This window comes from Chaetodon auriga, chromosome 9 (genome assembly GCF_051107435.1).
Source record: "Chaetodon auriga isolate fChaAug3 chromosome 9, fChaAug3.hap1, whole genome shotgun sequence".
In the NCBI taxonomy this organism is placed as follows: Eukaryota; Metazoa; Chordata; class Actinopteri; order Chaetodontiformes; family Chaetodontidae; genus Chaetodon; species Chaetodon auriga.
The window spans coordinates 682,122-697,937 of NC_135082.1; the positions used below are offsets into that span (position 1 = coordinate 682,122).

The following is a 15,816-nucleotide window of genomic DNA, read 5'->3' on the forward strand; positions in this document are numbered from 1 at the left end:
CTCACATACTGTGGGCGGTTGGAAAGGTAGTCCACTATCCAGCATGTGAGGTGTTGGTCCGCCCCTGAAAGCTCCAGCTTGTGTCTCAGGATGGCTGACACCAAGACAATCTCCACTGCCACCTACTCAACCCTAACAAACTGCAATCTCCCTCTCTGACAGTTATCTATTCAAGTCTTATTTATTCTTTGTTTCTCCTTATTTCATTACCTTCATTTTTTGTGCAGAGTCTTTTGAGTACCCCGAAAATAGCTAGAAGTTCAATGTATTATTATTATAATTATAATAATTATAATAATAATTATAATTATTATTATTATTATTATTATTATTATTATTATTATTATTAAGTGGACTGAGGGAGGTCAAGGACTGGTGAGCATCAAAGCCACTGTCCAGGATGAAACAACTAAGATCCAGGAATACCTCCTGAAGCAAACCCCCAAAGATGAGCTGCTAAGGCAGCAGAACCCCGATAATGCAGAAGAGGAGGACCAACCATCATGGAGGGATAAACCCATTCACGGCATGTACCACCATCCCAGTGTTTCCCCTACCATTATATTAAGGGGGCACCCGCCCACCCAATGCCCCCCTGCTCCCCCTTGAAGGTCAAGTTAATTTTATTTTATTCAGTTTCTATATCATGGCAGATGACATCAGAACTCATTTAAGGATACCTTTCCCATAGAACAGGTCTATACCTTGTCCTTTCATTAAACAAACTAAATAGCCTTTTGTTATTTATCTTATTTTCACAGCGGCATGTCATTTCGGTCTCTACATGGTTGCACGTTTACGATTCTCCTCTGCTCTCTGGAGTTCCGCCCCGATGTGTGCGTGTAGGCATGTGTGTGCACACACGCATACACATGCATATACATACACACACACACGCACACGCACACGCACGCGCACACACACTCCCCCTGCACGAGATAGAAGAAGTGGCTGATATGAAGAAGCTGTGAGCTTTCCAAGGATTATCATAGTGTTTTCAACTAAATACTTCATTGGATTGGATCATCTTGACCTTTACCAATGTATCAAGATTGTTTGGTCGTAGTATTGCTGGATTATTATGAGACATCATCAGTCAGTTGCCTCAATTTTGCAATCAATTGTTTTTGTTGTTGCCATTGATTGTACCTGCTGTTGTGTTTGTATCTTGCAATGTGTGCAACAATCAATCTTAGCTTTTCAATTATGTAGTGAGTACAAACACATGTGTTGTTTTTAAACATCTGCTCTATTTAGGTGTGTTTCTACACCACCTGTAACAGCATTTGTTTTCCTCTGTCCCATTTGTGTTATGGTACTAATCAGCAACTAATCCGTCTGTCTGTACTTTAAAACTTACCAGAGAAGTTAGCCATGTGTGTACATTCATCCATCACTCCCTTCATGAAGCTTATAGACTCTCTATGCAATGATGGGCGACAGCAGTTAGCTGAATCCATCATCTTCCCAGGCAGTGTATTGTGTGCACCAGGGCTCCTTGGTTAAGAAAAAAAAAAAAAGAAAGAAAAAAAATTTTTTTTAGATGAACCTAAATGACTAAACAGTGTCTGAAAATTCAAGTTTAACAAATCAGTTAAACAAAGCAAAAACCTAACTAAAACTGAAACACATTGTGTGCTAACTTCTTTCATAATATGAGAATTACCTTTCATTGTTACAGCACATTTATGAGCACAGTATCATCTCCACAACACAGTATTTTATGAAATAAGTACATCAGGGGTTGTCAAACGTATTAGTCTAAGGTCCGGATCAGATTTTGATTCAAGGTCACAGGTCCAGAACAACTGCTAATCATGAAATAACATTTCACCAATTAATTACTGTCCCATCTCTTGTGATTGGATCAGCACGAAACCCAGGCAGAGAAGGCTCTGACAGTTTATTCTATATTCATTTCAGATATATTACACCTATGTTTACACTAGTTGTAGAAATTGTGTACTCGAGAAAACGAGACATGTTCTGTATCTGCGATTTAGGAGCTAATAGCAAACTCTCCGCTGTAACAACATGACAACCACATCCATGTGGGGACAGGATTCCTGTGAATGATACACTGTATATTCAACATTGCTCACAATTTATTAATCAATAGAAAATCTTTTCAAATTAGAAAACGTCACATTTTATAATATATTGTAGCCTATTCATACCACGAGGTTGTAGGGGTCCTAAACTACATTTGTCCAAGCGCCAAAATTTTTCTTAGGACACACTGTGGGGACCAGACTTTCAAATGTACAAAAAAAAAAAAAGTCTAATTAGCCTATTATTGTTCAATATTTTCCCTTTCTCACTTTTTCACAAAATGATTGTCATTTTTATGAGCGTATATAGTGTGAAGAAGATCGAGGGAGATGGCCAGCCACCCACCCAGAGCCTGGTTCTGCCTGAGGTTTCTGCCTGTTAAAAGGAAGTTTTTCCTCACCACTGTTGCCAAGTGCTTGATCATGAGGGAATTGTTGGGTCTCTGTACATAAAAGAGTTTGGTCTGTACCAGCTCAACATGGAAAGTGTCCTGAGACAACTTCTGTTGTGATTTGGCGCTATATATATATAAAACTGAATTGAATTGAATTGAACTGAAGACGCCTAAAAAACATCCACCAAGATGGCAGTCAGTGCTCAATGCGAAACCCACAATTCAGTTATCAATGAATGAGTCCCCTTCAGGACCTCAGGAAGCAAACAAAAACCCTTGGAGACCCAGTACAACAGTTGCCCAACCAAAATAAACCCGATTAATGCCTTCAATCTTCAGGACTTTCTGTGAGTCTCCATAGAACAGGTGAACAATAATTTATCAATTACGAATTGGGATACCAAATAAAAAAAAGAGATTTTTTTTTCTGGACAAGTCTGGACCCTATACTTACCAAGTACAGTGTTTTTTAATGTTCCCTTGCCAGATTTACTTCCTGTTGCAAATTAGCTTGTGCCTGATAACACTACAGTATGTCAATATCTCTAGTTGTATATGCTGTACCCATACAGATTTGGACTGATGGACAACTACAAATGACAGTAAGCCACTATAGTTTAACTAAAGGATACTAATTAGAAGTTATTTTTTCAGGGCCAATACCAACACCAAATATTAGTAATTAAGCACACCAATAATCTGTATTTGGAACTGACTTAAATTTGCAGTAAAAATGAAATTTAAAATGAATTTTAGTCAGTGTCAAACCTTAGAATAATAAGTCGTGAAATGGAACTAAGAATATTTACTCAAGTACTATATCAAAAATGGCAATCTCAAAGATTTCAGTCCCGGTTTACCTGTTGAAACCTATAATGACTGGTGGTAGCACCAAATGTAGTTTAATACTACAGGTCACATAATTCTGGCGGCAGCGAAACAAACTACTATTGTCATATTAATAAAGGAATCAGGTATTAATTGAAGTCTTATTTTGGACACAGCATTGGTAACTTTAGTTACTAGTTAACTGGCAGATCCAGCCTTCCATTCATCAGTTCTGTTTTCACTGTATGGTGGCAGCAGCACTTTGTAGCTCTGCCTCGCTGTGTGATAATCGGATATTAAGAGACAACTGAAGGACAATGGAGTGGATTGTAATTGGTTTTTTCATTAACCTGCAATGAAAGCACTGATGCATCTGATTCTGCTCAGTTACTGAGTTTTTAGACATGAACGTAACAGAGATTCTCCAAAACCTTAAAGGCCAAGTCTGAGGAATCAATTTATTTGTCTGTGTTAAGCTGTTGATGTTATTAAACTACCATGGAGCAAAGTTGGTGCGATTATGACCGATGGTGTGCCTGCTATGGCGATTATCCACACTGATCTGTACCAAAGTCAGCGAAGGAGGCAACACTACATTTTGATCATGTTATGAATCTGGTGGTAAAGACTATTAATGTCATTCACTCTGAGGCCCAACAAGTGGCCCAGCCGACACCAGCAGCTTTCTCTTGTAAATTTGACAGCTGGATAAAGGCAGATTTTCCAGAAATGCAAACATTTGCATTTGCATTTGCATTTGCAAGTACTGGAACATGCTGTAGCCTCGCAACTAAAAGTACAAAGTATTTCAATCCGGATTCCGATCAAATCACAGTACTGGATGGTGTTTTGGCTGATATTGAAAACGTGAGGCAAGACATCACGGACTATGCAGAGCGCGTTACGGAGGCAGAAACGAGAATCTCAGCGGCTGAGGACAGCGTCACCTCGCTTCAAACCAAGGTAAAAGTCCTAGAAAATAATAATAAAGACCTGAAGGAAAAAATTCTGGATCTGGAGACAAGATCAAGGCGCTCTAATCTGAGGCTTGTCAATCTACCAGAGGGAGTGGAGGGTGCAGACGCGTGCACCTTTCTGGAGAGCTGGTTGCTGGACGCACTGGAGCTGGCACCGTCACACCCAAATCTAACCTTGGAGAGGGCGCACAGAATCGGACCAAGAATACATAACAGATCTTCACCCAGAACGCTTATAATGAAGTTTCTGAATTATAAAGATAAAGAAATGGTTGTGAGAGCCGCCAAGACGAAAAGAGAAGTACTCTACAAGAACCAGCCGGTGAGGTTTTACCAGGACATGGCAGCAGGTGTTCACAAGAAACAGAAGGACTTAAACGAGGCAAGATGGCAACTCCGGTCAATGGGACTCTGGTGCGGCATCTTTCCTTGGGCCCGGCTGATTGTGACATACCAGGAACGGTCTTACATTTTTAACAACCGCGGTGAGGCTGAAGACTTTATCAAGCTGATCAGGTCAGAAACTGGACCCGACTGAGTTACTATGTGAACGAGGGCCGTGGATTACGAAGTGTTAACAACAAGTATGTATCTCTGAGAGTCTGAGAGCTGGTCTCACGCAAACCATGCCAGTTATATATACAAGTTTATCCCTGTTAGGTAAATAATACTCATGGCTTATAACCCTGTCTCTTCTGAGATTGTTAGTTAGGTTAATCTTAAAATGGCACTAACAAACTGGAAACTGTGATCTTATTTTAGAGAACTGTTAGTGATAACCTCATTTTTCTATTTGTTTTTCTTGCTTTATCATATATATTAAGAAATGCTGCAGCTGTCACTCTGTGAATATCAAGCAACAGGTACACATTCATTTCTGTTCAAGTTTTTCCATAACAATGTTTTGAAAGTGAGGCTTTACAATTTAGTTCATGATTTAGTGAAAGTGTTTGAAAAGGACAGATTTTTAATTATGGTAGCACCAGAGTTTAAGGTTAGTTATAAAGTTGTTGTTTTTCTTTTGGTAGCTCAGTGGTACTGGTCCTCGCCTTTAGGTTGGAACAGTTAACAGCTATTTGGAAGTTAAAAGATTAAAGGGAATATTATTCAGGTCAAGGGACCTGAAAGGGTTATGGTTTTTCTGTCTTTGTATTAGTTGTGGTAATTTTATCCAAGTTTGTCTTATGTTTGCTCTGTCTTTTTTTTTGTTTTGTTTTTTTATGTGAACTTGTCAGGGGGCGGGATATTGTCATGCTGTGTATGTTCAGAGGTGTTTGTTCTGCGCAGTGCTTGATTGTTAAACAGTGTCAAAATAAATAAAGATATTGTTGGGAAAAAAAAAAATCACGGTACTGAAACTGCCATCCTTAAAATCACCAACAACCTCCTCCTCTCCTCTGACACCGAAAACCTCAACATTCTCATCCTCCTCGACCTCAGTGCTGCCTTTGACACCATCAATCACTTCATCCTTCTCTCCCATTTGGAAACTACCTTTCATATCACCAGCACTGCCCTCAACTGGTTCAAATCATATCTCTCTGACAGACTTCAATTCATCTCCATCAATAACTGCAAATCCCCCACTGTGACAAATCAGAAATCATCACTGGACCAAAATCACTCTCTAAATCCACCCACATCACCCTAAATATCGATGGCTACATGCTATCCACCTCCCCTCACTTCCAAAATCTTGGCATCATCTTTGACCAAACCCTCTCCTTCAACCAGTGCGTGAAACACAGCACCAAAACAGCTTTTTTTCACTTCAAGAATATCGCACACCTGCAGCCATCCCTCTCCTCCACTGTTGCAGAAACTTGTTCATCAACACCTTCATCCCTTCTTGTCTGGACCACTGCAACAGTCTCCTCTATGGTTCAGTTTCAAAAATTCTCAATAAGCTCCAATATATTCAAAACTCTGCCACCCACTTGCTCATCCACTCTCGGACCCATGACCACATCACCCCCATCCTCTACAAGCTCCATTGGCTTCCCATCCCCCAGAATCCATTTTAAAATCCTTCTCATGACCTACAGAGCCGTCAATAACCTGGCCCCACCCTAACTGACCGAGCTCCTCCAACCGACATACTCCCATCCGCACACTACGTTCTGCTGATGCGAACCTCCTGATGATTTGCGATTGGTCTTGCTCCTTGTTTAATGAGAATTTCAACTATCTGTGGCAACTTTGAATATCTTTCTGAAGCCTGAAAGCCACTCATTGCTGGTTGCAGCTTCAAATATGGCCAATTGAGCAGTTTCCTTTTGTGGAATTACATTACCCGTTCCTGCCTGAATACCAATAACTGAATAGCTTGAACACTAACAACACATATAGTAGACTCAAATTTTCACTCCTGACAAATCTAGACTGAATTCTACCTAAATGTACAATTCAAATTTTGTTGAGCTTCTGAGGATTATTAACTGCAACTAACTCTCTAATCAAACTGAGTTACAGCAACAAAAGTATATTCATATCATAACTTAAACTGATTACCTTGGTAGAGTGTCCAAGCTCGCCCCACAGCTGTTCACTGATGATAAGAACTGGTGTACTCTGTGTCCAGCCCTGCCTTCTTCAGGGCCTTTACCAGTCAACAGACCTTGTCCATTCTGTGTTTCTCCTCCTGCTTTGAGAATGGAGTTCTGGCCCACTGATGCCCTGCCATCTCCAGATAGGCCTAGGAGATGCTCTAAAGAGTCCACATTCTTCACAAGTTCTGGACCCATCTTAAAGGAATCAGCCTGATAAATGTGGACACACAGACTAAAAGAAATATACAATGTACTTATTGATGCTAATATGTGTTCATGCAAGTGTTAAATAAGGGGATTAGTCCTCCAGCAGAATCCTTGTGGTGGCTCTGATTCCTGGAGAGCCTCTTTATAGAGCTCAATCTAACTGTATGACTGTTTGTAATAAATGGACAATTCCTTGATGCAAGTTTCTCAGATTGAAATAATGACAAACACACATTACGTGTTAGCAGTGCCCAATATATCTTAATGATTTCTAATGTGATCTGATTAACGGAGTGGCAGTAGTTCAATCCATATGAACTTGGCAGGGGAATCAGTTGACTTGTTCAAGTTCAGCATGGACCAAAGTATGGCATGTGGACTGGTCGATGGCTCCTGGGCACTGCAGAGGTACCCTTCAGTAATGCACCAAACACCTTAATGCTTGAAGCACTGACTATGTGGCAGCCCCATCACTCTGACATCTCTCCAATGAATAAATGTCTGTAGGTCCTGTGTCTGTGCATTTGTGTGAATTTCAGATTAACACTTCTTCCTTTCTTATTTGACAAAAAGTCCAGCAGATTAACAGATTTATCAATTTGTTAATAATAGTTTACAAATTTATACAAGCTCATTTGCATTTTTATAGCCAATTATGCTGCCCTGGTTCTTAAAAGAGATTCAGACAACATATAAAAATTCTTGACATTTTCAATCACTATGTGAGTGTAGGAGTGATCTTCAAGAAAAGTTGAAGGATAACATACCCCGCAGTACTCCAACAGCTTAATGATTTCCTCTTCATACACTGAGTTAATGGCATACTGCTTCTCAAGCTCTGTCCAGTTCACTGCTTTGCTCAGCACTCCCTACACGAACACACACACGCACAGGCGCACACATGCTCACAGGGCTCCAATTTTATTCATAAACAGAAATAAACAAGTTGAAGTTTAAACATTATTTCAGAATTCATTGCTGTAGGGTTGCATTTGAACCAATATATACTAATGCTGAAAGACTGGTTCACAGTTTTTAAAGGTTATCTTAAAACAAGACAACACTGAAACTGTTACTGACCTCTTTAATTGTTTCTCCTGTCTATATATGCAATGAAGAAATTTGCTTGTCAAGTGATTTCAGTGAAAATATGTAAAAATGCCTATATGAGGCTTCAGCAGTTAGAGTTATATCAATCTAGAGAGTATCTTCTAATACTGCAGTGTTCTGGTAACAAATTCCCATTTCATTTTACTGTCCACGAACCTGACCAGATCTAACTGAGCTAGCCCAGCCATGCAGTCAAGTGGATGACAGTGTGTGGAATGAGTGGAGCAAAGGCAGAAGGTCAGGTTGAGCTATTACAGGTTTTGGATAAGGCCTGCATCCTCTTCTTGTTGATTGACAACCCAAGGTATTTCTTGTGTGTTTGGCCTGTTAATATCTGGTACACTTAGAAGGTTTTATAATGATTGAATCACTTAGACCAAAAACAAATAATTTCACTAGTACTATCTCTGTACAGCTACCAGTAAGTCCTTCAACTTACATGTTGACATAAGAGTATAACAGAAAAATGTGAGACTATCCGAAGGGTTAAGGTTTAAGGGTTTTTTGCATCACTATGAATGGAAGTGGACCATTTTGCTATGTTTGTGCATTTTCACTGATGGAGAGGAACTTTTTTTAACCAAAATAAAAAGATTGAAAGAAATTAGAACATTTCCCAATTTAGCCCATAATCAGACAATTCATGAAAAAACTCACACATATACTGTTAAAAAAAAAGTCTATTTGACTTTGCTCGCATTGCTCTGTGAAGAATGTTCTCGTGTTCTCTATGATCAAACTGCCCATTTGTTTCTATTACAAAATATCAACAATTTTCAAAATAAGTGGATAAAATTTACCAGAAGTTACCAAACTGTTTTGCTGAAAAACTACAGTTACAGCATATACAAAGGATTTATAATAGTTCTTCAAATTTATGACTATTGCTACAGAGTTCTTTTTCACAGGCAGGCAGTTTTAGTAAGGCAGAGACAAAGCAAAAATCACAGTACTAGCTAAATCAATTAGTTACTATTGCAACAGACTTTTTATTATGATCACTGCAAAATGGCTGCACATTTTGTAGCCATTTTGTAGTCTGTACAGTAATATGGGTATCATCAGAGGTGATAACATTGTGATAACATTAGGCCTGAGCATAGGACTCATTATCGTTGTTTAGATTGACTTCATTGAGGCATATTCAAAGCAGTTTCATTTAAAGGCACAAGTCTAAATACATTAGAAATGTAAATTTAGAAGGGTTAGGTGTAGGGATGAGATAATATAAGATATCACAAATCTTCTTTAAAAACAGCAGTCAATTGTGGTGGATTTCCATTATTAGAATAATCATGAATATCCTCACTAGTGACTTGAAAAAACTGTCTAGCTGACTAATGTACAGTCCTATATCAATTTCATTGTTTATTTTGAATTGTTACAAAAGAGAGCCCACATCTTTTCAGTAAAACCTTCTAAGTCTGTCACCATGGCTGAAGACTCAGCTTGCATATTGTATCCCTAACAAAAATGTTAACAGAATTTTAAGGATCAGATGTGAACAAGGGGTAGATGAGGTGCCCACATGCAGAACCTGCTGAAGGAAGGTGCCTGTCCCATGGACTAACACCTCCATTTTGAACTCTCCTCTCTGTGACCACCATCCACCTCTGTTTGCTGAACAGTTTGTTTTTCACTAAAAAGAATATTGACTAAAAAAAGATGTGTAAATATTTGCTTCTTAACAAAATGCAAGGTAGAGTGAGTCCAGTATGTTTTACTGTAATTCATAAGAGTTTTAAGCATATTTTGGTGATTATCAGGATAGTATTGTGAATCACAATTATTTTGGTCATGATAATGGTGACATCAATTCCATATCATCCCATGCCAAATTCAGGGTAACCACATGCTTGGCACGTGATTTTCATGATCTAACCAATCAGGCTACAGTTTGTGCAATGTACTATGTCTAATTAAGATGCAATTTGATTACCCACTTTCACAACTTCCATCAACCAGTAAGAAGTGAAAAACACTTACAGTACCCCTCCTACAATGATTGGTTTTCATGTCATCTGTAATGCTGCTCTAATAATGAACGTCTCATGCCCGGCAGAAAGAGTGTATTACCATGGTGAAGACACTAGAGGCAGTGGACCAGGACAAACAGGGAATCAGAGGGATTGGCTTTGGCCAGTTAGTCACTGCCAGGGACGCCATCTAGACACAAAAACACACAAGGGAGTTCGTGAAAAATATCATTTGCGGGTAGGATTTAGTATTACATTGTATTCATATGTGGGCTGCATGCAAAATATTTACTTTTAAAGTTTAAGCAAGGTGCTGGTGACTATGGGTCTCCAAGTATGTTGAGAAGCTATTTAATGCAATTCAGACTGAATATATGGGTTTGATAAAAGGAAATCAAAGTAAAAACTGTTTTAACAAAGAAAATGGCAGAATGTGTGCTGATTTGGTGACTCACATATCCTCCCATGGAGATGCCAGTCATTCCTAGTGGCCAGTAACCTTCTCTCTCCAACCAATGGAGAAGCACTGTTGACTCCAGGATCAAAGCCCCTCCCATCACAAACAGGTCTGACACATTCTTTAGACTGGACCGCCTAAAATAGCCACAAATAATGTCCCTGTTTACTATACACTGATTTAATCCCAGTTTAAAAAAAAGTTTAAAAAAAAAAAAAAAAAAGTCTTTGAAGCTTGATCCTTTACTAATCCACTTCCCTGTAGATTCCAATTTTCAGTACATTCTGGACAATTGTTGCTTTGCCAAATAAACTACTAAATAAGCTAGAATTTTGTCATCCTGGTCCATGCTGCTTTACAACATTAGTCTATTCTGTACACATGTCTAACGCATATCTGTTTGTCCTGAAAGAGGGATCCTCCACTGTGGCTCTTCCTGAGATTTCAATGTACAACTGCTTGTGTTTTTGACAATACATAACATTTGAGAACTTTGGCTTTGTTCAGTGAAAAATGTTTTGCAATTTCGTAGAAGAAACATGTTTATATTTCTCAAAGTGAGGTATCAAAAACAATACTTTTGGTATTAGCATCTGAGTGCCTGACCTGCTAGGGGGGCTCACCGGTTTGTGTCTGGTGGGGGCACAGAGCCAGAAAAATTACATGGAGCCATCAGTCACAAGGACAGGCATTGGGGTTGGGTGCTTTGTAAGCCAGCCGCAGGCAAAGACAGGGTCCGAGGTGTGCTGACACCTGGCACTGCAGTCTGGACCCGAAAAGTGCTATACATCTCTTCTAAGGAAGGAACCAGAGCTGGTGTGGTAGGTGGAGCAGTACCAACTATATATAGTTGGGCTCAGCTATACACAATGCACTGGTTCTGGAATCAAATTCCTGGAGAGGGGCTGGACTCTCCTTTTCTAGAGTTGCCCAGGGTGAGAGGCACTGGGTGGGTGTGGGGATACTAATAAGCCCCAGGCTGAGCCCTACTGTGTTGGAGTTGTCCCCAGAGAACAAGAGGTTTTCCTCTATGCGAGTGCCTATGATGAGCATAGCATCTATGTTGTCAGGCCCGGGAGTTCTCCACTCTATGACCACTGTCATATAGGCTGGCTTATAGGCACATGGGAATGGTAAATGGTAGTGGACTGTATTTGTATAGCGCTTCTCTAGTCTGACGACCACTCAAAGCACTTTTAAAACAAGTCTGCATTCACCCATTCACACACACATTTGTTTGGCAGCTAAGCCACCTGTTCATCATAAGTATTACACACCAATGGCACAACGGGGGCAATTTGGGGTTCAATATCTTGCCCAAATTCTGATACTTCAACATGCATGCTGGAGGACTGCTCTATCTCCTGATCCACAGCTGCCCCATGGGCCACATGGGCACACCAGACCCATCATGGGCACACCAAACCCATCAATGGCCAATTCAGTGTCCAAATCTCTGTCTGGAAGCCATGTCTCTGTAATCACCAGTAAACACCCATTTCTAAATTCATGCTGAAACTGTACATGGGCTTGCAACTCATCAGAGAGAGATTGTCTCATCAGGGAGAGATTGTCTTCTCAGTCTTTGGTGTAAACCACCCCGCTTACCTCGTTTCCTGGTCTTGCGTGCAAACTTGATTGTTCAGCAAAACAGTTTAGGTCGGAAAGGATTAGATCTAAAGGGTTGTCCCGAAGGTTACTCCACTACAGGAGAAAATCTCTGCTGTATTGGATGGATTGAACTGGATGGAACTCCATCCACAATTAAAAAAACAAAGCTGTCAACTCCATGCTTTTTGTTTTGCATTAAAAGACAGCACCAGGACAGTGTACTTCTCAAACACATTATCTTCAAAAATCCAGTATACAGTATTTTGGGCCGTATACTGTATTTTATACAAACACACTGCTACACATTCGGTTTGTATTCTAAACACAAATAACCCATACAGTACAAAAACCAGTACAGAATTTTGCTGCACTAAAGACATGGCACCAGTTACATGACAAAGAATCCTCCAGAACTGAACTGGAAAAACTCTTTCTGTGTGTGTGTGTGTGTGTGTGTGTGTGTGTGTGTGTGTGTGTGAAATTGAAAACGTCATTTATCTAGCCATCAAATACAAACTGAAGATATTTATTATTTTCTTACACTTTCACTTTGTTTCTAATTTTTGAAACTGAAAAGCTTGTTTTGTCTACTTCTCTCTGAAATTTAAAACCCAACCGATTGCCAAATTGGTATTCAGTCAATCAATCAAGTCACTAGTGTGTGAAGGGGAGTGAACTCACAGTTGGTCTTTGGGTTTACGATAGCCATGTAAAAGGTCAGTCAAGGAACGAAAAATGGTCACAGACAGCATGCATCAGATAAATATAACAAGATATCTGAACTTTTTCCTCAAACCAGTCCTGTGTGTGTGCTTGTTATATGCCAGAGCACATTCTCTTTTATACCTATTGATAAATGTGCTTCTTTCATCATTAACACTCTTATTGTAAATCACTATTGTGTATAGTGTTTTAAAAGTATCAGCAGTGCTAGCCTGTGTGCCTACTTGGTAATGAAGTTTGAAGTAAGCTTTTGCCTGACAGGGAGGGTCTAAGGGAAATTTGCTTTTAGTATGACTTAGGACCCTATCATTGTGACAGTACAAGCAGCAATCCAACTGCTTGGTATTTTCCTAACCTTGAAATTGGCTTTGCACTGTATTTTGGTGCCCAGCTCAGAATAGGAGGTTCATTCAAATGAGGCAGCACAAACCAAGTCCAATTCTCTTGTACACAATTCTGCTGCCAGTCTGGCGATTTTTTTCAACAACAGCAAACTACAAACCTGTGTCCAAAAAAGTTGGGATACTGTGTAAAATGTGAATAGAAACAGAATGTGATGATTTGCAAAACACTGAAGACAGTTTCAACATTTGATATGTTGTCTTTATGCTCAATTCTCAATTAAATTTGGGTTCCAATGTCAATTCAGCATCCTAACTTTTTTGGAAATGGTGTGTAATTACTTGACGCAAATGGGCAGCAATATAAGTAATAATTTAAATGTAAATAAACAATTTTAATTGAACTTTCAATCTGTATTTAATGTCGTTCAAGCTAAACACTGCTGTAAAACACACTGTATTTATCTATAAATAATATGAGTAATTTGTACAGTGTCTGTAGTCCAAAGCTGCTTGATACTGCATGAAAAGTGTCTCCGTCATCTCACTAAATGTATCTGAAAGCAGCAGGACACATATTTTGATAAATTTGCAGAATCTGATCTGAGATGTGACACACTGTGTGTGAGCATAGTGCCATTACACATGGCCACCAGCTCTGTTTACTTTGATTAAATCAATGCAAAATAACCATTCACAAAGCTTTACACACATCAGACTGGTCCACTGTAACTCTGTATTCTGACTTTTTATGTGTGAGACATCAGATTACAGTAGCTCATCAATCCTGTGCATAAACAAGTAAAAGCAGCTTTCCGTGGCTTATTCTTGTAATTGATAACAAGCTCTGCCATCACATCAATTATCATATGATGTGACCGTGTACAAAGTGAGAAACAGTAGAATTATGCCCTCTTGAAGGTACATCTTTCCATTTGTTGAGCTGTTGCTGTCATGCTTCCCTGTAACTGGCTCAGCTATTTCAGAGCAGAGATGTTCACAAGTCTTTTTTTGCAAGTCCAAGTCAAGTCTCAAGTTTTTGGTCATGAGTCCAAGTCAAGTATCAAGTCTTTGTGGGGTGAGACTTGGTCAAGTCTCAAGTCTTTGGTCACGAGTCCAAGTCAAGTCTCAAGTCTCTAAAAAATAAATCTCTCATGTCTCTTCTTGTTTTAATGAGCCTTCTATCGTCTGCTACTATTCGGTCTACTAAGAATACTGCACAGCTATATCTAAGAAATTCAAAGCATCTACTGTATTATTATCTCTCCTTTATCTATTAGCATAAAGTATCAGTACTGATTAGTTGTTCGTTATATGATCACTGTAAACAGGGTACTGCAATGCAATATGAAGAAAACACACAATGAATGATTTCCTTTAAAGGAGACTGTATTCTTCCAACATGAACATACAGTTACATTATATCTTGCCCCCTATTGTGCAGGCTCAGTCGGACCATAATAAGAACAAAAATATAGAAAATGTTACACCTCACCCAGTCAAAGGCATTGTAGACATTGTAGGAACGTAGATGAATAACGTTACCCAATAAACGTCACGTTAACGCCACTCCATGCAAATAAGTGTGACAAGCAAACTAACATTCACTCATCTATTCAAATATTCAGTTACAAAGCTGGTAGCAAGCTAAGTTAAACATAACTGATGCTGAGCTAAACATGTTTGCTAACCGTCCATATGCGCTAATGTGACTTATCCGGGTGAGTTTTCAGGTGCATGATAAAATTTGATGTGGTTGATTGTCCTTAATCTTGGTACCGCAGACTTTGCAGTCAGCGCTTCTTTTGTTGGTGGCATCTTGTTTGAAGTTTTTATAACCAAACGTAATTACAAAGGGTACAGCAGCAGCTGCAAGTGTGTCGGTCACTGTAGTGTCATCTGAGGTACTAACCCGATGCGTAATATGGTTACCATGGTTACCATGTCAAAAAGGAGGGAATGACATTAAGCTCGTCAGACGTTTCAGAGTTTCCCCAATGTTAATACGGCAAAAAAAAGAAAAGAAAGGAAAAAGGAAAACATAATGATTGTTCACGAGTCCCAAAACACGAGTCCGAGTCGAGTCTGAAGTCTTTTGAGCACGAGTCCAAGTCAAGTCTGAAGTCTCTCTGTGTGCGGTAGCTCTGGTAGCTTTCCTGACAAATATCAGTCCATTTCTAATGGACAATAAACTACAGTTTAGTCACTATACATTTCTTTTGGTTTCTATGGACAGTATGATGTTTTCTCCAAGGATTTCCAAATATTTGAATGAAACTACCTTCCCCTTTACATGCAGCTGATTTTCAGTGCCAGAGGAAGCAAAATAGCCCTACAGTATCACCCAGTTATTGCCATGTTTCAGTTTAGACAGGGCACTCTTTTCAGTGTATGCTTCATTTTTCCTCATCCATACATACTGTTGTTCCATAGGCATGAGCAGAACAGAATACTGAACCAAAACCATATAAACCACATAAACCACATAAACTAGGACTTTTTGGGCCTCCTGACCAGTGGTTATGTCTGGAGGATGAAGAATGAAGAATACCCTGAAAGGTCCACCATGCTTAAAGTGAAGCATGGCTATG

General features: G+C 39.4%; 1 protein-coding gene across 3 annotated transcripts in view; it reads right to left on the minus strand.

The window, feature by feature from the left end:
• Positions 1 to 15,816, minus strand: part of abhd18 (abhydrolase domain containing 18) — a 70,556-nt gene that overhangs the window by 19,682 nt on the left and 35,058 nt on the right. For 2 of the 3 annotated variants that reach the window (XM_076738795.1, XM_076738793.1), the window contains exons 7-12: positions 12,843 to 12,868; positions 10,549 to 10,687; positions 10,194 to 10,283; positions 7,775 to 7,876; positions 6,763 to 7,010; positions 1,361 to 1,497 (exon numbers count right to left, since the gene is read on the minus strand). In XM_076738795.1, the coding sequence (XP_076594910.1) occupies positions 1,361 to 1,497; positions 6,763 to 7,010; positions 7,775 to 7,876; positions 10,194 to 10,283; positions 10,549 to 10,687; positions 12,843 to 12,868 (742 nt within the window). The remainder of the gene's footprint in view (positions 1 to 1,360; positions 1,498 to 6,762; positions 7,011 to 7,774; positions 7,877 to 10,193; positions 10,284 to 10,548; positions 10,688 to 12,842; positions 12,869 to 15,816) is intronic. The other variant, XM_076738794.1, reaches the window with a different exon arrangement.